The sequence below is a fragment of the Lissotriton vulgaris genome, chromosome 11 (genome assembly GCF_964263255.1).
Source record: "Lissotriton vulgaris chromosome 11, aLisVul1.2, whole genome shotgun sequence".
NCBI classification, from domain to species: Eukaryota; Metazoa; Chordata; class Amphibia; order Caudata; family Salamandridae; genus Lissotriton; species Lissotriton vulgaris.
The window spans coordinates 590,557,122-590,582,754 of record NC_141699.1 but is presented as its reverse complement, the minus strand read 5'-3'; the positions used below and the strand labels follow the sequence as shown (position 1 = coordinate 590,582,754).

Genomic DNA, 25,633 nt, shown 5'->3' with positions numbered 1-25,633 from the left:
CACAATACTGCAGTTGAAATATCAACCTGTAACAATATCACATTCACAGTATCAAAGATCACCATAGTGTTAAGATGTGGAGTTAAAATGGTTAAGCTGTACTTCCCTACATACTCGTTCTGTATGTATGTATTGTGTATTGCGATTTATATAGCACACGTATCACCCGAAGGCATCAAGGCGCTTGCCTTGGGAACCCGTCCTGGTATTCCCCTGTGAGATAACCCCAGCAGGGTATCCACAAGGTGAAAGCCAGGCATCCCGCCACGAGGGGCCGTAGTGGAGATTAAGCAAGCTATTGCCCAGAGTCGCAGAGTGTGAACCCGTGAGTCGCGTAGGCACCGCAACGAGAATTATCGAGTCTGTGGAATTTTTAAGCCCAAGACCCGCCGAGGTGGGGAATTGAACCCTGGTCCAAGACCGATCTCAGCTTCCGGGTCTGCCTCCTCTAACCCCTGAGCCACACTTCTCCACCTAACCTGAATGTTCTGAACCCACATTTGGTAAATCTCCACTATTGGAGTTGACATTACCGGGGATTCCATTAATTCCACAGAAATTGGGAAATATTGGGCGAATCAGTAATTCCAGTATCAATTCACACAGTAATTCACTAATCCTTTCTGCATTTTCCCTTGGAACACCTGAAAGCTCTATGGGAGACAAGCCCGGTCCTTAGCTGTTCCACTGACTTTATCAATGCAGTGAGCCCAATAACTCTCATTAATGTAAACATCCGAAAAAATGGGACACTTGTAATGAGAACTGTAGAGAAGGTCAACATTGTGAATGCAATAATTCTACAAGTCTGTATTTTGTCTACAAGATTGTGACATAACTATTTTTCGTTTTTCGTGTGCTTACCTCCCCACCTCTCTTTTCGTTTGTATTATTTTTCTTTTTTCTTACCTCTGTTTCTCTTTTCCCAAATCCACTTTTTAAAAAAGGAAACAGGTAACCATTTTCCCATTCCTGTCCTGCTTTTTAGTAACCTCTCAACTATGCTTCTCTGCCACTTATTACCAGTTCCCCTGACCCTTTTTCCTTACCGCTCATACTGCAACACTGCCCGCCATTTAAACAGAAAAAAGACTCTAGTGACCTGAAGCTATTTGTATTCCTGAACAGATCTTTTCTAATTTTTAAAAATCACCTACATTTTCAGTACCTTCCATTTTGGGAATTGTTGAAAGTTGTGTGTCATTTTTTTAAAGTTGTCATCAACCCTCAGGTATGATTCCACATTTTCCTTTTTTTCATCATTTTAGTTATTTGCCCGAATGGTCTTTCAACCAGAGATTTCTTTGAGGTTTTGCATTAATCAATTTAATTTTCACCAAATAGTTTTTTTACTATTCTCATACTACCTAGGCAGTCACACCTACGTTTCCCCCTCCAGGGGAAGTAAAGTACTTTCTGATCAACAGCAGTTTTAAATGACTTAACAGAGAATGGTCTGGAGGTGTTATCCCCCTATTTGGTGGTTTTAATATTGACTTGCAAAGATATTGTATTCACAATATCAACTACCAACCTATCATCCAGGTAAACAGATGTGGAGGTTAGAATACTACGGGGCAGATTTACTAACCCTGTGCTACACTTTTACGCTGCTGTTGCGTCACTTTTGTGATGCAGCAGCGGGGTAAACCATGCGCCACGTTGCGACTTATTTACAACGTGACGCATCTAGGCAAATGCGTCACGTTGTAAAGCCCTGCGCCACATGAAACCTGCATCAGGTGTCATGTGGGCGTTGTCGCAGGGTGGGAGTTCCCTCGCAGGAAAGCCCCGTAAAACTGATGCAGGGAAATCTACAAGATTTTACGGAGTCAGTTTTTCTACGCTGCTGCGTCAAATCCTTACTCCTGCTTGAAGCAGGCGTAAGTAGTGACGCACCACGTTAAGTATGGGTGGCCCCTGTGCATTGCAGGAGTTGCATCGCGCTTGCGATGCAACTCCTGCAATGCACCACTTGTACGCCCAGGATGCGTCACATATCTGCCCCTCCTTGCACCATGGTGCGCCCCATTGTAAATGTGACGCATCCGTTCTGGCGCATCCCTGCTGATTTGCAGAGATGCTGCAGAAGTTGTAAATCTGCCCCTACATCTATACTCCACTTCAGGTACCCACCTTGATGTTATGTCTGGAGTCAATATTGTGGACATGATCACTTTACAAGTTAATAGTGAAATAATACTGTAGCACAATGGTGTGGGCCTGCCCGGCGACAGACAGATACTGGACCACTTTAGCCGCAGAACTTACTGAGGTGTGGTGCTGTGAGGTTCTCCGCGCACTTGTGGCCTTTCTCCTGGGGGTACTAGAGGGCATGGGAGGATCAGGAGCAGATAAAGGATTCCTGGGCACAGTTCTTATGGAAGCGCAAAGAGTCATAGCCAACAAATGGAAGCAGCCCCCGCCCCGCCAGTGTCACAGTGGCGCAGAGGCCTGGACTGGTGCATGATTCATGAGAAACAGGTGTTTATAGCACAGGGCTGCCCGCAGAAGTACGACGGGTGTGGGGCAGATGGTTGAGTCAAGCGGAATAGGAAGGGGGACGTCAAGCTACTAGTCTTGTCAGGTGGAGATGCAAATGCTCTTCTTAGCGTTGTGGCTGAGAAATACGACTAGCACAAACCATACAGTGGGTTGAAAAGTACTTTATCGTGCTTGTATGTGGCTGTATTGCAATGTTTGCATTAAAATCAATACAATTGGTTATAAAAAATAATAATACTGTAGCATGCATTTGGTTATGGAGAGCGATAAGGAGATATACAGAAAGTGCAAAGGACGGGGGAAATCAGTAAAGTAAGAGGGAAGAGGAGAGTAAATGGGGTTATCTTCAGAGAGTGTGAAAGCAGAATAAAGAAGGCAAGAGCAATAAAGAGCTCTACCTGAGCTGGACCTGTTTTCTCACTCAAATACAGACCACAGAAAACATGAGAAGGCCCTGCTGTAGCTGCAGAGTCATTGAGCATCAGTCCTGGGAGCATAGCCTGAAGTTTGTTTTTATCTTGCAGATATGTATGTGACAAAGTCTGGGGATCAAACTCATGCCACCCTGCAGAGTGTCCCCTGCATACAACTCCCAGAAGGAATTGAACACTGCTACATCTGCAAGTCCCAGAGCCAGGAAGCATCAGCCGAGACCAGATGCAGATTTTTGCACTTTCGCAGGTGAGATGAACACCCGTTTTACCCCCCTCTCCGGCAGGGTTTTTCCAGTGCTAAGTATGTAATTGCTCTTTGCCTTAGCTTACCGACCCTTTCCATGTTGTCACACACATGCAAATGTCATGGGCCATCGCTTTCTCGTCCCTTAAAAGACTTCTGTCACTTTGTATCTCTAGCTGTGTTTCTCTTTCAACCCATCGGCATCCTGTCTCTTGTACTGTTTCTGTCCTGTGGCGGTTCCTCCATGGGAGCGGAGGAGTGCCGCCTCCCCAAACGCTGCTTCTCAGAAAGCTGGAAAAATAAAATGCTAAAACAATTATTTTATTACCATTTTATTTCCTGTCTTTCTGCCGAACGGAGAGGGCAGGGCAAGGCCAGTGTGTCATTGCTGCTGATTGGTAGCAATGCCGAGTGGCCCTTTCAGTGTGAATTACGTATGTCGGTTTAGGCAGATACCTTGCTACGGCCAAACCGACATGCGCAATTCAACCTCTCCAAATTTGCTGTCTTAGACAACTAGGTTGGAGAGAAAACACAAGTCTTCAGTGATCTTCGGAGCGCTGAGTCAGCCTGCTCCAGCCAATCCACACACTTCTCTCATGCAGCATGAGAGCAGTGTCTAGATTGGACAAGGACCTGAAAGAGCTTGCGGCTTCACGCTTGGAGGAGCCTGGAGCCAAGGACTGGAGAACACAGAGTACGTGCTGCAGGCTCTGGTAAGTGAGACTTTTTTTCTCCATATATAAATGTTTGTTTATTTGTTTGTATGTTTTTCAATTGTATTTATGTCGTCCCTCCATTTTTGTAGGTCACCAACCGCCACTGTTTCTGTCTCCTCTATCAGTCTCTTTCTGATCTGTGCACTTCTTGGTCCCAATATGGCTATCCTCCATCTCAATGTAGCACTTCGATTCCCAGTATACTTTTCAAAAGAGCTAAACTTCACTGAAGTGGAAAATCACCATAGACTTTGAGAAGTGCGTTCAGTAATACTCTCTATATTCCACCTTGGTCAAGCTGAGTACTGAAAATTTCTGGCATATTCTCCTTTGCTTTCTGAAATCCAATGGATATAGTTTAGAGTTTGTGCAGAAACCACCAAACAATCCTTTTGAATTAAAAGGGAAGGACCTTGGACTGGTAATGGGTCCCTGCTAAAGTAAAACGGAAACACTTGCGATTCTTTAAAGTTATGGGAATGTGGAAGTAAGCATCCTGTAAATTCAAGGAGGTCATATAGTCTCCGCTGTTTGGTCGGTGGTGTAAATATTTTTCCACTTTCAAATTTTCATTCTCGAAATAGAATTTGCATCTTCAACTGATGCAACAGGATATATCCTGACACCCCCTGTATTGTCTTCAACTGCCAGAAGCCACGTTCCATTTTGGTTTATTTTGTGATAAAACCTTTTTTTTCATAAATCACCGATTTAGGCTAAAATGAATGAGACACCCAAGTAGATTTTCATGTTGAAGATTTATATTTGGAGGAAAAATCTTCCGATCCCAAAGTCCGACAGCAAGATAAGGCAATTAGGAGCACAGGATGGGAGTTTATGTTGAAAATCAATCTCAGTGGCCAATAAAATAGGTGTCATACTTTATTAAGATAGCTCAGTTGGTTAAGGTTAAACAGCTAATTGGAATTGTGTATCTATAGCCTCCCATGTTTGAATCTATGGGATCATTTCAGCCTTTTATTAATTTGGAGTTAATAAAAGCAGTACCCTTGATTAAGGTAATTATATCATCATCTTTCAGTGATTAGCCAATTCTAGGATTTTCAAGCAACATATTTTATGAAAAGTTAAAATTGTTTGATGCAGGTATCAGGAATCCTGTGTAGCACAGAAGCAGGATTTGCAACGTCCAGACTAGATAATCCATGGGATCCATCTTTGATGGCCCCTGGGCATCCACTGCCCCTGACCTACCCTGCCAGCGAGCTCATGCCCTTCAGGTGAGTGAGGCCCAGGCAGCATTCTCCTTTGGAGGGCACGCTGCAGAGGTGGACATGATGGGGCAAAAGGGTCCTCAAACATTTTAGCGCAACCAATGGGAGAGAGGGTAACGGCTACATCTGCACCAACACAGCCTTGTCAGTACCTGGAGCCTCTATAAGAACAAGGAACGGGCAATCACTGTCACATGGAACAAACCAGAATGGCATCTGAGGCTCCTCCGCTATGGCGGCGGAGCATCGCCCCTCCCAAAAACATCAGGAAATGACACTCGTTTTATTTTGCCTTTCCAGCCAAGTCTTGGGGCTGGGCCTGGTGAGGACAGGCACTGAGGGGAATTGTAGTTCAATCCGTTCACTGCACATGAGGGCTTGGCCAGACGTCTTAGGCCGGCCAAACCATCATGCGCAGTAAAAGCTATCTCCAACCCAGCAATGCAGCTGGGTGTGACAGAGCAGGCGCAGACTCACAGTCTGTCCTGGAGCGCAAATCAAGGGCACTCAGGCCAATCCTGAAGCTGCTCTCATGCGTGAGAGCAGCTTCAGGATTGGCCAAAGGGCATTCTGGGAGCCTGACCGTTCCTGAAGAGGTAAAGAGGTCAGAAGAGTGCGACGGCTGCAGGTACGTTTTTAATTTTTTTAAATTGTTTTTATCCCCTAGTGCCCCTCCCCCCCTCTCGACCGCCTGCCCACCCACTCTTCCAGCATACCAGCCACTCCTGCAGGTTGGGCAATCAAGCTGGAGTTTCAACAAATTTGTTGACCTTAATTCCTCTTTATAAAAGAAATTTGTATTACCTGCCTAAAGAGGAAGTATCTACTACACCACGATATTCCCACTTATCTTCTTTTCAGTGTTATTTATTTGCTGTTGCTTATCGTTTAATGAATGGGAAGCAGAACTGGACTTGCCAGAGCGGGCATCTTGTGTTTCCCCCAGGAGGCTGGAAGGGTGGGGACCGGTTTTGTAGTGATGGCGGCCAGTTTTGATACTGGAGGCCAGCATTATCAGCGCCCAGTAACAAAAGCAGCAGTGCTTCACACTTGCGCCACCCGGGGAACTGGTGGTGACAGGTTGCGCTATACAAGTATGCCACAAAAAAAAAAAAAAAAAAAACTGGTCCGACTAAATTGCCAGGGCTCCTATGGGTTCTCAGTCCGACCCTGATGGGAAAAGTGTGGAATTCCCTTATTTCGGAGAAGCCATAGCGTTTGTTGCATTTGCTCTTCTGCTGGGTACAAGTGGGAGAATCTAGGTTAGTGCCTCTTCTACAATAACTCGTTGACCACTTTCGGTTTACTACTGCATTAAAAATGCCATTCTATTGACACTGCTACCTTTTTATTTTTTACCTCATCCATTTCCCCTTACCATTACCTTAACTCCAGCCTTAAGCCTACCCCTAACGCCTTGTCTTGTTTATTTGGGAGTTTTATAATACACTGTATGTAACCCTTCGAGTACTTCATATCAGAAAAGAAATAGGTGCAGTGTCTGGGTCGATAAAAGAGCACTGAAAGCATCAAATCAATTCTGTGTGTAAAACGTTTTTCAAGCTGTAGCAGTCTACCTTATACTGTATGTAATTCTTTTCTAAACTGACTTATATAGTCATTGTGTGTTGTGTCACAAGCTGGAAAGTAATAGCACTATAAATATACTTGTCGCTATTCCCCAGTGCAGTAACCTAGATTAAAATCAGTGACCCTCTGGTTAGATTCACAGACGTCTGAAGTGAGTGCATTATCTAACTGATCTATCCCAAAACAATGTATTTTCCACAGATTAGTTTAACTTGCATTTACTCTTCATTTAAGATGGGGGCATTATATTTGGTGAGAGGCCAGCAAATTTAGTACAGAATATTTTGTTGATTTTAGGCACGCCCCAACCCCACTGACCCTGCCCCCACTGGACTCAAGATCACAGTTCCCATTCTTTTTTTGCACTTCGACCGCTGACTAACAATCTAATGCATGTAAGGTAATTGTAAGTTACCCTTTCTGGCACTTACTGGCACTAACAGTTTACAAGCTTTCCTATGCAGTGCAGTGTGATGGCGAAGTCTCCTTGGAAAAGCTAGAGAAGGTACTTCGATAGAGTATCCACTCCCCATTATCTGAACCACGCTTCTAAAATGTTCTTTCCAATGCCTGATATGCTGCGCTAAGTGTTAGTTAGGAGGTCCCTGTGAGACCTTAGCTTTGTTCACAACTGTTTCCCATCTTCAATGCCCTCCAAGCAAGCAACCCAAAGACGCCTGCGAAGGATCTGTGACAGAAAATTGGAACCAAAAATACTGTGTGTATAGATTATTGTATAAGACATTGAGGACCAAAATATCAACACGATAAGTGCAGGTAGGTAAGGATGGATTTACTATTCTTATCTCCACATCTACGTACCTTGAAGATATATACATCCTCAAGGTGCATATATGTTTAATTATATATAGTTATACTTTGCTTACCTACAGTAACTTACATTCACAATATTTTTGTCCTCGATATTCTTGATGCAATATTTAGTCCCACCATGTTTTTGGTTCCAGTATCTTGTCTAAACACCCTGAGGATTCAGGCAGGGTCAAAGTTATTCTGAAAACTGTGAATGTTCCTGTCACAACCTAACCCAATATTATGTTCTCTAGTTATGCTTAAACAGATGTCATGACAAACGTAAGCCAAAGTGAATTGTAGTGTTGTGCGGGCCAAAATGGGAGCAGTCCTACTGAGGGAGGGTTGTGCCCCAGTAACCCCATGGGGATTGCAGTAATGGTTTGGCTCCAGTGACCTACTGATGGTTAAAACATGGCTGGTTACCCAGTGTTCAAGCGCACAGTATGTTGAATCATTAGTGCTATTCTGTGTGTTCAGCTTCAGTGATATATCACCTGTGAATCCACATAATTGGCAATGAGGTCATGCGACCTGCACCCAAAAAGCCTGTGGAGTTACGACTCCTGATGCCTGCCAAACAGCGCCAGTGTAGTTGCACCCCAGCACTGCCCAGCTGCATTCTGCAAACCCATGCATAGGGTCCCAAGAAGGAGACCCAGCACAGCGACCTGGATGCAGAAGGGGCTGTGACATAAAACACACCTGGTGGTGTCGATAGCGAGGAGACATTAGTAGCCCGACTGAATGGAGCACATCCCGAAGCCTAGCGTACTGTGCGATCACTATTGGGGTACACAAGTTCACAACACACACCGAGGACATAGGCCCCAAGGCAGCCAGCCAGAGCACTCCCCATTTTCACCAAGGCAGTAAAATAGGCCGTTGGGGTGGCCCGAGAGAATGGACTATTCTCGAAAGTGGGGCACACATCTGATTTAAGCGCCAGTCCTAGAGAGAAGAAGGGAGAAGGAGAACAATGTTGCGAACACAAGCCCAGTACCCAATCGCCGCAACATTGCAGTGTGGCAGCTACTGTCCAGGGCTGCGGCTGGGCCCACCCCACCTAATGAAATGGAAGGCATCAAATAATACCCACATCATACCCCAGGGAGGGCAGAAGGGTCACCTGGACTAGTGTAGCATACTTTAGAGAGGCTGTAAGCACGGAAAGGAATGAGTGGGCTAGAGAAAGATGAAGGGATGGTGAACATCCAAGCAACTGATCCCTTCATCACCTCAGAACCACCATTGGCTCAAGCACCCAAGTGGAAACTGTTGGTGGAGAGGCTGGAGATGTATTTTTCTGGCATAGCAGTGGAAGAAAATCAGAAGCGACCTTTGCTACTCAACCTAGCAGGACAAGACATCTACAAACTGTCACACAATCTTCCAGAAACTGCCCCCATTCACATATGCTACCATCATTGTGGCACTGAAAGAACATTTTGAACTCACTGCCAACACCGATTACGAACAATTCCTACTTCACCATGCATGGCAAGCTGCGTAGAAGTCAGTGGATGCCTACTACACTTGTTTCAAAACCGAAGAGATCAGTTCACATTTCATTTAGCAAAACTGAGGGAGAAAACACTCCAGGAATGAGGGAAGTCCCTGCTGGACATACTGACACTAGGTCGCTAATAAGACTCTCAAAAGCGAGAGCGTCGCACATGAAAGCAGCTCTGCACAAGCACATAAGGAATGAGCCAGTCAACCAGATCATGAAGTCTAATCCCCAGATGAAAGAAGAAAAATGGCAGAAACCCTGATGTTGCTGTGGATACAATGGAGGCAAGTTCCACCACCAAGTAGCATGCACAGCCAGCGGAAAGATGGGTGCGTGATGCTAGAGAATGAAACACTTTTCAAGGGCATGCTGGTCAACCCGCAGCCCAAAGATAGCTGTAGGAAAGACTGTGAACATCCAACCAATCCCTTGAGCTAGGTGGTGGAGGATGATATGGATTATGAGAGGCGGGACGGCACAGTGTACACAGGATATGCCCTTGACCAAGTTTACGTGATACATGTTTCCCTCCAAAGTGTCAAAGCCCTGACTATCATCATCAACACAGTCGCTTTTATTAATATAATAACTAAAGAGACATGTGAGACACTAAACACTCAGTCGACCCTCAATCCAGTGAGAGTCAGCGTCTATTCTTATGTTCATTCTCAACCGTTGCCACTGCTAGGCATGTTTATTACAAAGTCACCATTCCATCCAAAGTGTATGTCACCCAGCGAGGGGTGGGCATGTTGCTGAGCTGCGAGATGGTGGAAAGACTCCAACTAGTGCAGTTTGCGTTCTGAATGTATGCCCCCAAATTAGACAGCCTTCTTGAAGAGTTCCATGCACTATTCTAAGGGATAGGGAGCCTAAAAGGGAAAATGGTAAAAGTTTCCATGTTGACCGCTCATTGTAGGCCAATGCTTGTGGCACAGATGAATAGCATTTCTTCTCCGGTCAAAAATGGAGGCTGAACTGCATAACCCAGAGGAAGTCAATACTACTGAAAGAAAAAAGTAGAAGAACTCACCCCTTGGGGTTGTTGTGATCCACAAACCTAAACAGAGTTAAACTGTACTAAGTCATGCACCTCCCAAACATTGCAATTAAACATGAGCGGCACCTCTCCCTCGAAGTTGATATCATGGGTGAACTGAGCAGTGTATGCTGTTTTTCAAAGATGGGCCTTCGGTCTGGATTTCACCAGCTCATGTTGGATCACAAGTTCTACTATAGTACAATCTTTTCAGTGCATCTAAGCCTCTGTTGCTGCAAGTGATTGAACTTTGGAATAACAAATACAGCTGAGGTCTTTCAAAACACGATCCGGGAAGTGCTGTCTGGGCTGACAGACATCATCAACGTGAGTGATGACATATAAGTGCATGCGGCATCTTTCGAAGAATATCATGTCAGACTTGCAATAGCTCCGAGCTTGTGGCCTCAAGTTACACTCCTCATAGACACACCTTGAAAAAGTTCTGTTTCTATTTTTATTACTAAATGCTCCCTCTTCCCACTAAAGCTCCTCCTCACAACAAGAACTGCTTTTATAGAAAGTTGCATTGAGGAATAGAGACCAACAGGGTGGGTAAGGGAAGGATCTTGAATTGGGCCGGGGAATACTAAGGTTTCGGGTAATGAAGATTACCGCTAAGTAATGTATTTATTACACCAAAACCCATCTCCCCTTCCCACTCGATACTATGTGAGGATACAAAAAGTTAAATTCCTCAATGCTTACATACAAGAAAATAAAATGAGGAAATCAAATTTCATGATTGCTTTTAATTATATAAATGGATACCTCAAGTGCTATTAATCCAGAGCAGATTTCAGAACACCCAAACCGAAATTGTGTGAATCAGACAAGTCATGTTTGTAGTGCTTTACAAAAGTATCCTCTGAAGCCTAGGTGGCTGCTCTACAGATTTCCACCACCAAGACTCCATTCATTTCTGCCGAAGAAGCAGATATACTTCTTATAGACCTTTTCTGAATTGAGCTGGGGAACTGACAACCTTTACAAGAATATGCCTTAATAATAGCTTGACTTACTAATGGTGAAGGTAGATGGTTTTTAACTTCTGTATGCTGGACCAAAATCAATAATGCATTAGTTGTCCTTTCTAAGTAAACTGAAAAAGCCCTTTTCACATCCAGACCCCCTGGACAAAAGGAATTCTCTTGGAAAAAGACTGATAAAATGAGCTCCTGATGTTTATGAAATTGAAAGTATACTTTAGGATGAAAAGTTGGGTTTAACTTTAGCACCTCGCAGTCATGGAAAAATCTGATTTATGAATGAGATGCCAACAGTGCACCCAATTCTTCAATATGTCTTGCAGATGTAATTGTACCTAAAATAATAAGTTGATTGTAAGCCATTGAAGAGTTGCAGTTTCTAATGGTTCATATTGAAACCTTTGGAGACCAGGTAGAACTGCAGGTAAATTCCATGCAGGAACCATTGGGCTATCATAGTTTTTTAAAATCTAAATCACGCCAGCAACCTCTCTACTAGGGGAATAATCTGTACAGGATTCAAGGAAGAGTCGTCCATCCCTTCTATTGCTGCCCATTGGGAAGACAATATTGAAGGAGTAAAACCTTTCTTAAAACTGTCTTGAAGAAACCCCAATAGTTGGAAAGGCTGGACTATCTGTGATGAAAACTGCTTGTCAGCACACCATTTCTCAAAATGACACCAATGTTTTGCAAAAGCAGCCAGAGCAGATGTGTTCATGCTGCTGAATGGATAAGACTATCTCTTTGGGACAACCTAACTCTTGCAAGCCCCTTCCAATATCTAGGTTGAGAGACTGAGGATTTGCCTCATCTCGAGAATTGGAGAAGTGTGTTGATCTTGTGTAAGCAATCATTCAGCCATGAGGCATTCGTTCAAGACGCAAAAAGGTCCGGCCACAGATGACCAAATTGTTCCACAATTTGACTAATGCCGATCGACTCAGCCTGAAATGCACTGAGGATGGCAGGCTGTGCCTCAATGAGTCAATTTAGAAGTTGTCATCCCCGGGAATATACATTGTTGTAAGGGGCAACAGATGATATTCTGTCCATAGATCAATAACGTAGGCTAGAGAACTTAAGGAGTCTACTTTTGATCCTCCTTGATAGTTTATATAGCTTTTTGCCACATGATCACCTGATCTCACTATTACCATTTTCCGGAGAATTTGAGTAGCGAAATGAAGAAGAGACCTCTCTATGGCCACTAGTTCCCAGAGATACCTTACCTGTACCTTTTTGCTAATTTCCTACATTTAACCACCACGCTAGATCCTGTGCTAGAAATTGAGCTATCGGAATCATCTTCTCGTACATCTGAGAAATCGGGATCAATGAGCTAACAGGTGATTGATCAGAGTCTCTAGGTGGAGCCACGCCCATGGTACTACATCTGTCGTGGCGGCCATCAACCACTACACTCACAATCAATCCCTTGCCGACGCTTCCCGACAGGAAAGCAGAGTTGACAGTGCCCTCTGCAACATGTGCATGCACCTGCACATGGATGCAGGGATTGGACCAGCTCGCTGCACCCAAGACAACCGACTCCTAGTGGGACTGGATTGAAACGAAGATGCGCGCTAATGCGCTACAGTTATGAGAACAAAAAAACATTTATTTTTAAACAGGATTAAACACAGTGCCTTATGCTTCTATGTTACGTCTTGCAGTGTCTGCGTGAGACACAACAGGAAATACATTCTATTTGTGAGGTGGGGCCTTTTGTGGGAAGAGGGAGGGTTTCGTAATAAAAATAGGAGCAGGACATTTTCAAGCTGTGTTTACAAGGAGGCCCTCTGCATATAGAGTGGACTGGGATGGGGGCGGGATTGGGGTGGCGGCTGTGGTTCTGCAGGGAGGATACACCTGTTGTTTTGTGTTCCATTGTGAGACTTTTTGGGCCTTTTCCTGTCTGTATCTCTTTTGCAGAATTGCTCTAAAAAAACACAAGGGATGTGAAAATGACTGATTAAACACAGTTAGTGGAGGGGGGCTTGCACTCAGGCATAGCTAGATGCCAACATTTGAGAACAGGGAATCTGGATTTCTTAAAAAATTAGAGGAAATAAATGTGTCCATTCACGTGCCTTGAAGTGAAGGATGTTCGAGCGATTGAAAGCTAAAATAAAGCGACTTTTGGCTTAAGATGATTGTGACTTCTGTCACCTAAATTGGAAGTGATGACAGACAGATGTGTTATGCTTCTTCATGAGCCTACCCAAGGCCCTACCCAATTTGGATCAATTTCTGTATTAGTGAGGCATGCAGCCCTGCCAAATACCACACATCAGGGGTTAGACTAACGCATTTTAATGCTGTTGTCTGCATCATTGCACTAAAATATATTAGTCACGCATTCTAGGACCCCTGCTTCACCTGACAAGGTACGCTCTTCAAGGAGCTGCATTTAAGCTGTGAGCGCACTAGCAGTGAGTGAGCTGTGCTTCCCAGAAGAGAGCATGCCCCTACCTCACAAATACGACAAACTCTGTAGGTACCGCACTGCCGGGAATGATTGTTATCAAGCCGAGCCAGGGAACTCAAAGCAGCCCTGTCAATTTTGCCCGACCAGCCCCCACCCGCTGGGTGGGATGTTTCAAGCGTTAAAATACAGTGGCATAACAAAGCTGTCCCCCAGCACTGCTGCTTTTGCTACTGGGGACTGATATTGCAGCTTCAGTGCAAAATCGGCCTTCAATAACAAAACCAGCCCCCACTGCTCCAAAACCACCCCTTCCAACCTCCTGGGCAAATGCCCGATGCCCCCTAGGCCAGTCCGGCCCTGAGTCGAGCCCGGGCTCTGTGAATGATTGAGTGTACCACATAAACTACCAATTCAGAACCTGGTGGCGGTGTCTTTAGTTGTATGGCCTTGGGTTAACATCCTGCTGCAGTGTTGGGCCATTTCTTCTATTTAATATTTAGTGCTAGCTCGCCCAATGCAATTGTAGAGCTGCTTTGAAAACAGGTAAGCCTGTAAAGTGTGCTCACTGAAGGTTGTATTCCAATTTGTAAATTTTTGGGCTGCTTAGTTGGACACCGTGGGGCAGATTTACAAGCCCCTTGCTCCACTTTTGCGTCTCTTTTAACATGGGAAAAGTGACGCAAGGGGCTTGTAAATCTGCCCCCGTATTGGTTAGAAAGAAGCAGCTCACAGGTCGCAAGGAGGAGTACTTGTAGCTCTTTGCCCAAGAAAGATTTTTTCAAACCAGGGCTTGAGTGCTCAGATTGTGCCTCTCTGAGGGAATGGTCGGTCATTTTTAGGAATACACTCTGCTTGGTCTTCGTACACCCTGTTCTCCATTTGCGGCCATCAAATCCTGTAAACAGTTTGGCAAAAGTTATGACCGTGACCAAGTGGTGCGTATTCTGCTTGGTCGCCCCGTTCCAAAACAGGACGTGCTAGATACCGGTAACAGATGCTTGACTAAACAATACGCACAGTTGCACTTCAAAACATGCCCAAAGGGTGATAGGGGTGATTTATAAATTAATAATTAAAAATAATGCATGCATTAACAAAGACCATAAGTCTGCCTTTTTAATCAAAGTTGTTTTTTCATGTATTGGTGAGTTTGTGCATGTGAGCATCTCTGTCGGGGGGGGGGGCGTGTGAATGGTTGCGTACATGTATTGACGGGTGTGCGTAGAAGGATAGAGGAGCAAGTTCATGGATGGATGGTTGAATAGATAGTTGAGTGATTGCAAAAGTAGATGAGGTAGGCGTGTGTACGAGTGCATGGATGAAGGAAAGGGTGGGTGAGTGCATGGATGGACCAGTGGGTGAGTGTCAATGAGTGCTACTTGGATAGACTAGTGGATGAATAAAAGAATGCATGGCTCAAGGAACCGATAAGTGAGTGCATGGAGTGATTACTAAGCGCATAAACTGATCAATGGATAAATAAGATAATGAGACTGCGATGGATGGATGAACAGGTGAGCAAGTCATTGAAAGAATGGATGAGTATATATTAATAAGTGCATGGAGAGATAAGTACATAGATGAATGACTAGGCAGGCGAATGAATGCAAGACTGACTGCATAATGGTGTCTGGAGTTGTCACCGCGCCTGGAGGAAGGAAGCTGACAAATGGTAGGACATGTAAGAGGGGCAAGTCAGACGAAACAGACACATAACTGCAAGAACAGAGTAGGCTATTCAGAGGCAGTAGATCGGACCCCAACTCATTTTGGACCCATCTTCCTTCCTCTGTCACACGAACTATTGCACTGCCAAGTACCATGTATCAGAAGTTTGACTAATGCATTTTAGTGCTGCGGTCTGCATAAATGCACTGAAATGCTTATACCACACACAATAATAGCTACTCTGTGTGCAGCCTAGTGCTGTATCTCTGTTGGGTTACGTAAACTCAGCAGCCAGCACTTGATGTGTTGCCTGAGGCAGTTGTTAAATGCCTGGCCTAAGTTGAGAAGAGATGTCTCATTACAAAGAAAATTGGCCTAGAAACAGCTAAGTAGTTTACTTTACTGTTACTGAAGTCAGTAAGTTTCCCACATTGCCTATCACTGGGTCATCAAATTATTTGACCACATGTTCAATTAAACTGTAGCCTCTCTGTAAATTGCACAGATCAGTTGTCACACATGTGCAATTGTGATTACCGCACACCAGCTGTTGAAGTATTAACAGCACAAAATCCAGGGAAAGGAATTGCCTTTTTAGAGGGCTGGAGGAAGAAAGAGAGAGAACAGTGATGGGGTGATGCACGCAATGTGATGCATTCAAAAGGAGAGAGTGAAAAGACAGTGTTGAAGAGGAAGAAGATAACTTATGAGATCTGCATACAGAGAATTACGAAGGATGCCGGATACAAATGTCAGAGTGATAGACGACAGGTGAAAGGGGTGTGAGGGATAAGCAGGATTATTTGAGGCACTCGAAGGCTACTCCACCACAAACGTGGCAACAATTAATTCACAGTCTAATATTCTCAGAATTGAAACATTTTCATTTTTATTTATTCACAATAAGATCATTGTTAGGTTGAGCCTAGGCAGCGCATGCGCTGTCACTTCGAGACATGCTGTATCCACTTTGTGGGCTGACAGCCTGCCCATTTCCTATTTCTTCGTTCCTTCAATCATCCTTCAAAAATACGTGCTTGCTATTGGTTAATCCTTCATCTTTGCCCCTCCTTTTTCTGTTTTTTTTTACTCCCATAAAGCACCGCCCAACTACTTCTAACGTTCCACTGTGCTTATGTGTCTGGGACAATTTTTTATTTCCTTTCCTGCTCGTCTTTGTCCAGCCACTACCGTGCCCCCTCATCTGCGCAACACTTTCGTAGGCTTCCTCCATAACCAGGGCTTTAATTATTGTTCTTATCTCCACACACAGACTATTTCTAAAAAGTCAGCGTAGATTGCGACGAAGGGGCTCTAAGTTGGGGGGCCTCAACATGATCCCTTCCCTACTTTCCAATGCATTTTCAAGCCTTCCATGGCTGGACTGGAGCTTTGCTCTACAGCTGGGAGTGATTTGCTTTTTAGGGCCCTTGTGTATGGTAACATTGCAGAAGCTGAAAAACTGTTAAATTATTCTTCATGTGGTTATGTCCTTAAGGTGCTGATTGTATGGTTGCAATTCAATGTTCTTTCACAATGCTGTTTTAATGTAGTGTCTTGCCTCCCTTGATTTCTCTTATTGTTTTTGAACCTATCTTTAGTTATCCACTTTCCAAAATTAAAGATGAAGTATATTTATTTCTGCAGAACACAATACTTACACAGTGAGGTAAAAAAGCATGTCATGGTGTTACTTACTAATACAGAACTAGTGTTGACTGCTTTGGTACACGCAAGGCCGCATTCTCAAACAAACAACAAGGAAATAGCACTGTGGCTCTGTCCAGGATATCCGAGCTGCTACTATAAACTTCACTGCTTGAAGCAAACTTGCACCATAATTCTTTTTACGACCTCGCTCTTGAAATGCCTTTTTGTCCGTATCCCAGACTGTGGTGGTCCCAGGGTGACAGACCACCACCAAATTGTTCAACATGATGTGGCCTTGCTTTCCTTGTCAACTTCTGGGTCCTCACCCTAAGTTGGGGACCTCAAAATCATCACCTTCCATGCCTTCCGATGCATTTTCAAGCTCTCCCGTGGTTGGAGCTTTTGCTCTACAGCTGGAAGTGGTTTTCCCTCTAGGGGCCTTGCGCCTGGTAACATTGTAGAATGCCGGGAAGGCCGAAAAATTGATAATGCCCTGTTCATATGGTGGATACACTGTCTAGGAGCTTATTGTACGGTTGCAATTGAATACTTTTTCACAATCCAGTGTTACTCTGATGTCTTGCCTCCCTTGACCTCTGTTAATTGTGTTAGATCCCTTCTTTAGTTATCCTCTCCCCAAAATAAAAGATGCAGTACAGTATTTTAGCAGAACACAATACTTACATGGTGCGGTAACAGATAGTTATTTGTGTTCCAAGACAGCAGACACTGTCAGATCTGGTTTTCTTTTGTATTAAACATACTCGTCTTCACCCACATTATTTTCATTCTGCTACCCTTTCCAGATGAGAGGAAAAGTTGTTTCACTTATTTCCCATTAAGCTTAGCATATTATTTTCAGAGCCCCAGCTTGAAAAGTTTATTTCTAGGGATGCACACAAAGCTTGTCTTTCTACTGTGAATCATTCTCAGTGTTGGCATCATCATGTCCCATTGCTCAAAGCCAGTGTCACCCTATCTTGTTCCTTTCAGTGGAAGAAGAGCAGGCTTATGTTATGTCATGAGGAACACTCTTAGCACGCATACCCTTAATATTTTTTTCTTTTGCCCATGTTACAGGGTATCTTATTTTTACTTATGGATCTTATACTGCCAACAAGCATTGGCAAAGCCAATAAGTCTGTTTTATTTTGCCCGTCTTTTCTATGTGTGATATGTCTGGATGCAGTAACCGATAATTCACAGAGAGGCACTCAAATTCTTGTTATTGTTTTTATTTATTCATGGGAAAGTGTCACTCGAAGTGTGACCCATTTGATGCTGTAATAGCAATCATACGCCGACTGAACCCATAGAAATGTTGCACATTAGCAGTCTAAAAAACCTTGGCAGCTATGGGTGTGCAACCACACCCGTTGTTTCCTCCCTTTTCCTGTTCTCACCCCCAAGCCTAAAATATATTTCACTGTGCCTGATGCCATAAATACGCATGGAAGCAGTGGAGGCTGTGCAATGTGCATTCTGTTCTCTAGTGGGTTTGTGCCGGCCCTGTGTACTTTTGAAATACCTTTTTGGGCTAGTACATTCCCGCTGTAACCACACCCTTTTGCTGCTTTTCACCCTCTAGGCTTCGCTTTCTTTCACTTAGGGTTGACACCTCTTCCAGAGAAAGGCCATCGTCTCAAGTTTTAAGATTCTGCAAAACTTAGAGGTAGGCGAGCCAACAGATTTACAGGGAGAGCTGAGCCAGAGCCGAGCCAAGGGTCTGGGTCGGATCTTAGATCTTGTGAACGAGCCAAGCCCTGAAAATGTTTTCTATGTAAATCATACACCAAACATCACATAAAATATGATGAAGCTGCTTCAAAATTAAAGAAAGTGTATATCCTTAACATGTGAAGCTTTGACACTAATAAATCACATTACAGCACTGCACAGAGGAATACTTATTCAAAGTGATAGTTTTTAAACACGAACCATTAGTGAACTAAGAGGCACGATAATTTTCATATTAACACTGTAAGTGATACAGATTATTAAAGAGAAAAATTGCAGTCTATTAAATCACCATAATATGTTTTTGTACACAAAGTTGAAAGGGCATTCATAAGCGATAATGAAGAAAAAAATGTTTTGGAGAAATAAAATCTTTGCCTGAGATCACACAATTTAAGCGGGGATGTGTCAATTTATCCAGGTTTTCCGGTTTCACTTTGTAAAAGTCAGCCAGTAACTTGGTATCTATTTTGTCTTTCCCTATGTTAAGACTTTATTTTTACCTCTTTGTGCATTTTTCAGCAATTTTTATACAACTGGAAGTCGACCTGAAGGTATTGAAGCACTTTTTAGGAGCATTAGTTACATTACACAAGGTCACGTTTGCTGTTTATTGGCATGGGGAGAGAATGTGATTTGCCCAAAACACAGGATGTTGAGCTGACGCCGAGACTTGAACCTGGTTGGCAGCTCTGTCCGTAACACCACATCCCCTTTAGCAGTAGATAGAAGCCACATGAAAGCTCGGCTCGGTATAAGCTCGAGGTTCCAACAGGACCTTCAAGCTTCCAGTGGCACACCCACCTCTACAAAGACTCAGACATGATTCTTAAGTGGAACTTGAAGTAATCTGTGTTCATTTTAACAAAGCCTATCTGCCTTTGCTTATTTTAAATATTGTCATTAGGATAGCCGTAGAACACATTTTAAAGTGCTTTCTTCTAATCTGTACTATTTAAAGTATGTACCGTATAAAGGGAAAAAAAACACATTTGGATGTTTTTTCTCATTTTTGTACCGGCAGGGACATTAAATACTTGTCATGCCCATGACAAACTGTCCAGGTGGGTACCCTACTCCTGGTCGGAAGAGCAGTGCTTAATTTGAGCCGGTGGTTTCCGATGCTCAGCATCTGCACTTAATTGTCAGCACTGGCCCTTGTGACAGTCTACCACAAGGTGGAGTAGTCTGGCTAATTTACAGATGATCACAACAGTTAATTATTAATTCAATATACATTAAAAATGACTTACCTGCCGCCCAAGCCATTCTTATATCTTTAGGGGCCTAGCATATTCCAAAAGTGTCACACTTGTAGGAGTGCGGTGGTTAGTAATTGTATTGTTACTATCAGGAGCAGCCCGTGCAGGCAAGAGCAGTAAGGCAGTGGGACTGGGTTAGGCGGGATTCGACAGATGACCACGGGGAATATTAAATAAATAAATAATTTTCCCTCATCCTCAGTCGAAATCCCCCTCCACCCGGCCTCACTGCTCTTACCTGCAGGGGCCGCTGCTGGTTACTATCATTGGCAGTATAGCAGGGGTACAAGCTACAGTTGTAGGGTGACCAACCGTCCGTAAATTTCACGGCCAGTCCGTAATTTCGGCCGTCTGTCTGTTGTCCGTGAAGGATTCTTTAACTGACGCCATTTGTCCGTAATTTTAACTGGTCGCACAACCGGCACAGCTGGCCCCCACCTCCCTTCATGACTGCGATGCTGCCGAGGTCGGGTGTAACAGACTCCGAGGCAGTACAAAAGCTCAGATACCCATCAGCGAGGCACAGCGGGATGGCAACACTCACACCTTCAGCCCTTGATGAGCTGTTAAGAGGTGCTTGAAGGTGACAGAGGGAGGGGCTGCAGCTTCAGGAGCAGGGGCATCTATTCAGATGCAAACAGCACTGAATCCGTCTTGTATCTGCAATTGGTGTGAGATATTCCCTTTCTGCCCAGGGTTCCAAACATCCTTAGAACGGCCCTGATTACACCGAGGCAGCACATGGTTCACTTCACAGAGCTTAATTACTGTCACTAAACTGTAAACAAACCTCGATTCTTCAAACATGCAGTCTATATTGTAGTAAAATAGAGAAATGGCACAATCGCACCCACACTGATTAACAAAGTATGGAGGACAATCAGTTAAATCAGTTCTCTTGGAGTATCTCCTTTTAGTACTGTACATCAGTGTGGGGGGAGGGTGGCAAAACTAACATTTTGGAAACAGAGCCTGTCTTCTCATTGTCTTGTCCAGGAGGGGGTGAGGAGCCCTCCCCCACCCTGGAAGAGATCAAGATGATACTAGAATACTGCATACCCACCCCTGTGTCCACCCTGGTGGATCCTGTTCCCCTCCAGTGATGGCTCTTGTCCCCCCATGTGATGGCTCCTGTCCCCCCCACCCCCGCTTGTGATGGCTCCTGTCCCCTCCTGTAGTGGATCCTGTCTCTTCTCTGGGTGGCTTCTGTCCCAGTCCTGGAATGGCTCCTGCAGCGAGGGTGAAGTTCTTGATGGGCCTCTTCTCAAAAAGGCTCAGCTCAAAATTAATATGAAAAGGTGGGCGAGTGAGTAAGTGAAGGGATGGCTGGATGAATTAGTGAAAGGGTGAATGGATGAATGAAAAATTGAATAGATGGATAATGGGAGGGGATGGATGGATTGATGAGTGAGTGGAAGGATGGAAGAGAGAAAACAGAAATAGATGGATGTATGGGTGGAAGGGTAGCTGGATGGGTAAAAGGGTGGATGGATGAGTGAACGGATGGATGAGTGAAAAGGTGGATGATGAGTGAGTGGGTGGATGGATGAGTGAAATGATGGATGGATTGATGAATTGATAAGTGCAAGGGCGAATGGATGGACGGATGAGTGAAAGGGTGGATGTAAGGATGGATGAGTGAGTGAAAGGGAAGGTAGATGGACAAAAGGATGAATAGACGTGTGAAGGAGTGAAAGGATAGATGGATGAGAGAAAGGATGGATGAGTGAAAGGGTCAATGGATGGATTCATGAGCGGATGAGTAGATGGATGGATGGATGGGAGGATGGATGGATGCAAGGAGGGTGGGTGGATAGATGGATGGATGGATGGAAGGAAGGATTGCTAAGTGAAAGAGTCGATGGAGAGAGAAAGGGAGGATGATGGATGACTGAAAGGGTGTATGTGTGGAAGGATCAGTGACTGGGTGGATGGATGAGTAAGTGAAAGGATGGCTGGATGGGTGAAAGGGTGAATCTCTGGATGGATTAGTGAATGGACGAATGTGTATAAGAGTGGATGGATGAGTGTACAGATGGATAGGGTGAAAGGGCAGATGGATGGATAATGGATGGATGACTGAAAGGATGGATGAGTGAAATGAAAGATGGAAGGATACATGATGGATAGGTTTGCAAATGTCTAGATATGGCTGAGCTTACTTATATACAATTGCGCGACCTCTGATGTGTCTGTAAAACTTATCCAATTGTCCTGAAGTTTTGTCCTGAATTTTGACCTCCTGTCCTGAATTTGTGTCCTGAGTTTTGACCCTTTGTCCTGAATTTTTACACTCACCGTCCTGAATTTGCACCAATGCCAGTTATTCACCCTATACAGTTGCCTCCTGACCAGAGCTAGGGCGCTTATTTTTACTTTTTTTTTTTTACAAATTAAGCACTGTGGAAGGGACAGGACATGACCCCGTGAGGAGGACGCGCCTTGGTGTCTTGTGTTCGCTTGTCTTCTTCTTGCAGGCCTGTCGCCCTCTCTCAACGCCGTCTCCTCTCCATCTGGGAGGCTTTGTTTGGCTCTGTTTTCCTTGGCACCCGCAGATGACACTTCGCCAGAACAATATAGCAAGGCCACCAGCAAGCCAAATCGAGCAGCTTCCAGCTTGAGCGCGCAGGCAATGTGGCCTGTCCTCCCGCGGCAGCATCCAGAAGGCAACGCCCCGCTCCAGAAAGTTCGACGCAGAAAAAAAAGCCCGCCCAATCTACTCTCGCTTGAGTTGTAATTTTTGGCGTGAAATTAGAGTTTATTAATAATGCCAAATCGCGAGCATTTGAAACACAAACCCAACTGTCCACAAAAGAGGTACAGCAACCCTGAGGCGTCGGAAGGATACGCTGGCCCCAATACACGCGAGGAAAATGTGTCCTCCAGCTCCATCCGCTTGTTAAGTCGAAAATAGCTGCTATTTATAATTGGGTGTAAGGGGCCCGGTGCCACTGCACCTGCTGCACTTTTGATAGCTACGCCTCTGCAATGCAATCATATATAAAAAAAAAAGGACAGCAAACTTAGCAACAGACATTTTCACGAGACACTCCGCCAAATGCAGCTGGAGAACAAGCTTCCCTGGCTAAAAGGACATGTTTGTGCATCGAGCTCCGTCACAGAAAAGGTACAGCAGACGCCACAGCTGTGCAGAATGAATCCCTCTTAACGGAGCAGGAGGGACAGCAGCACGCGCTCCCGTCGCGCTGACTGGAAGATTACGTCACCAACAGGGCAGGTTCAGCACAGACAGGAGAGCAATGCAGACGTCTCTCATGTGCAATTAATTGGCGTACCACAGGCTGCAGCAGTGGGGCCTTTCTTCACCAGTATAGCAAAGGGCAAGCTTCCCTCACATGCAGAACGGGCCCAGCACAACCATCATTTGGACAAGCTTCCTCCATACACTGAAAGGGTGCAGCATTGTTACAAAAGTGCTGGCTCGTTCTCAGTGCTTAATTAGTAAATAAATAAGTGCCAGGGTTCTGGTCAGGAGGTCGCTGCAGCTTGCACCACACCAACACAGCTATTAACCCTCACACTCCTACAAGTGTGACAATTCGGACTGTATCAGGCCCCCAAAGCTATAAGAACAGCTTGAGCGGCAGTTAATAGTCAGTCAGTCAGTCAAAATACTCTTTATTCGATTTTTGTTAAAATCATAAAAGGCATAAAGCAAACACAAATACAGTATTTAAAAACATCACTTGATCTCATTACAAAAAGGGTTTTCTGCATAATGATTACATTTCATCAGGTTGTTGTATGCAAAAGTACAAATCTATTTACAAATATTAAAAATTTTCCTTTAAAAACAAATTTGAGTTAAAACAGGTCAATCTGGGGTAGTCTTTTCTTCCTAGTTCTAAATGCCGCGGTTAGATAGCAAGCAACACTAAACATGGTGTAAGTATCTGCTAACGTTTGGAGGAAGATTAAGGCTGGCCTTATTTGAGTAAAGCCCGCCGCTTTCAAGACAGGGAATAGATATTTTTTCCTTTCACTGCTATAAAAGTCACAAAAAAATATAAAATGAAGGGTGTCTTGAACTGAAAAATTATCACATCCGCATGGCGGACCATCATCAGGTTTTGACCACACCGGAAAATTTCCTAAAGAGTAATGGATTAAATTCATCCTGAATTTAGTCAGTAGGAGTCTATGAAGAGGATTAGTCACAGTTTTTAGGTAGGGTTCCATGGTGGGCGAAGTAGTTAAAACGATATGTGCCCTCACCATGGGTTTCCTCAGTTCCAAATCTTCTCTATCCATACGAACCCTCTCCAAAAACATCTGCTTAATCCATCTGACATCCTCCCTCCTAATGTTAGATGGGTCATTAAAAAGTTCCGGTCTCCCCAGCATTAGTAAAGTAGATTTAATAAATTTTAGCCAGGGGATTCTCATGGCGTTATCCCTTGCAATGACGTCCTTGAGGATGGCATGGTTTAGCGTCAGCTCGGGATTCAACCACGTTTTGACCCAGAAAAGGAGGGGGGCTAATTTTAGTTTATCAGAGATGTATGGTAAGCCTATTTCCTCATGGATAGAGAAGGTGGGTGTGGAATCTGGGACAGATAGAATATTCCTGATGATACCATTTTCTACCCTCTGTATTTTTGCCGTCTCTGCGTAGCCCCAAATCGCAGATCCATACATAGCGATTGGAACGCACTTACTGTTGTATATTTTAATCACAGCCTCCATTGGTTTTGCTCCCAGTCTTTTTGTAAAGGCCAGCAGGGCTGATGAAGATCGTGCTAAGCTAAGACTTTTAGCTTTAACCTGGGGGACCCAGGACCCTCTTTGGTCAAAAAGGACTCCCAGGTAAGGAAAGACTGGGACCCTGGAAAGGATCTCCCCTTTGCAAATAAAAGATTTTTTCTGCAACATATTTACTTTACGACCAATGATCATGGTGTGGGACTTGGAGACATTGATTTTCAGGTCTAGATTCTCCATAAAGGAACCAAAACGGTCCAGAAGAATCTGTAGGCTAATCCCTGTTCGTGCTATCAGGACGGCATCGTCCGCGTATAGGAGGGCTGGGATCTGAGCTCCTCCTACACGGGGAACATCAGCCAATCCTGTTTCTAGGTGTTTCCCCAGACCATTTATATAAATAGTAAAAAGAAGGGGGGCCAGGATACAACCCTGGCGCACCCCTTTTTCAGATTTAAAACTTTCCGTGCACCTTCCGTCCCTGGTGACTCTTATTTTTGCCTTGAGATCTTGATGTAACCTTGCCATAAATGCCACCAAGGGCTCCTCTATGCCTAGCTCTAGTAGGATAGTCCATAGCTTACTTCTATTCACCAGGTCGAAGGCCGAGGAGAGGTCCATAAAGGCCAGGTAAACTGTCCCCTCCCCGGCCACCGTATACCTGGAGACTAGAAGGTGGAGGTTAGAACATTGTTCCAATGTCCCCCTATTCTCACGAAAGCCGTATTGGATATTCGAGAGTCCCCCATTCAGTTCTATATTTTCCCTTAGTTGGTTCAAAAGGACTCTACCTAAGATTTTAAAAGTAGAGTCGATGAGGGAAATTGGGCGATAGCACCCGGGGTCCTCCCGATTTCCCTTCTTAAAAATGGGAACTATTATGGATGTTGCCCAAGTTTGAGGTAGGCATCCTTCGGCTGCTGCTCTGAACACTCTGGTCAAAACTTTACTCCAGAGTACTGGGCAATATTTAAAAAAGTCTGCCGGGGCACCGTCCGGGCCTGGAGCCTTATTTTTTGTGGTATCCGTAATGGCTTTAAGGACCTGCTCTTCCGTAAATACCACTGTGGCTGCACAATGAG

General features: G+C 44.4%; 1 protein-coding gene across 2 annotated transcripts in view; it reads left to right on the top strand.

Annotated features, from left to right (window-relative positions):
• Positions 1-25,633, top strand: part of HR (HR lysine demethylase and nuclear receptor corepressor) — a 394,390-nt gene that overhangs the window by 154,587 nt on the left and 214,170 nt on the right. For both annotated transcript variants that reach the window (XM_086943684.1, XM_086943683.1), the window contains one exon: positions 3,030-3,186. In XM_086943684.1, coding sequence (XP_086799810.1) covers positions 3,030-3,186 — 157 coding nt within the window. The remainder of the gene's footprint in view (positions 1-3,029; positions 3,187-25,633) is intronic.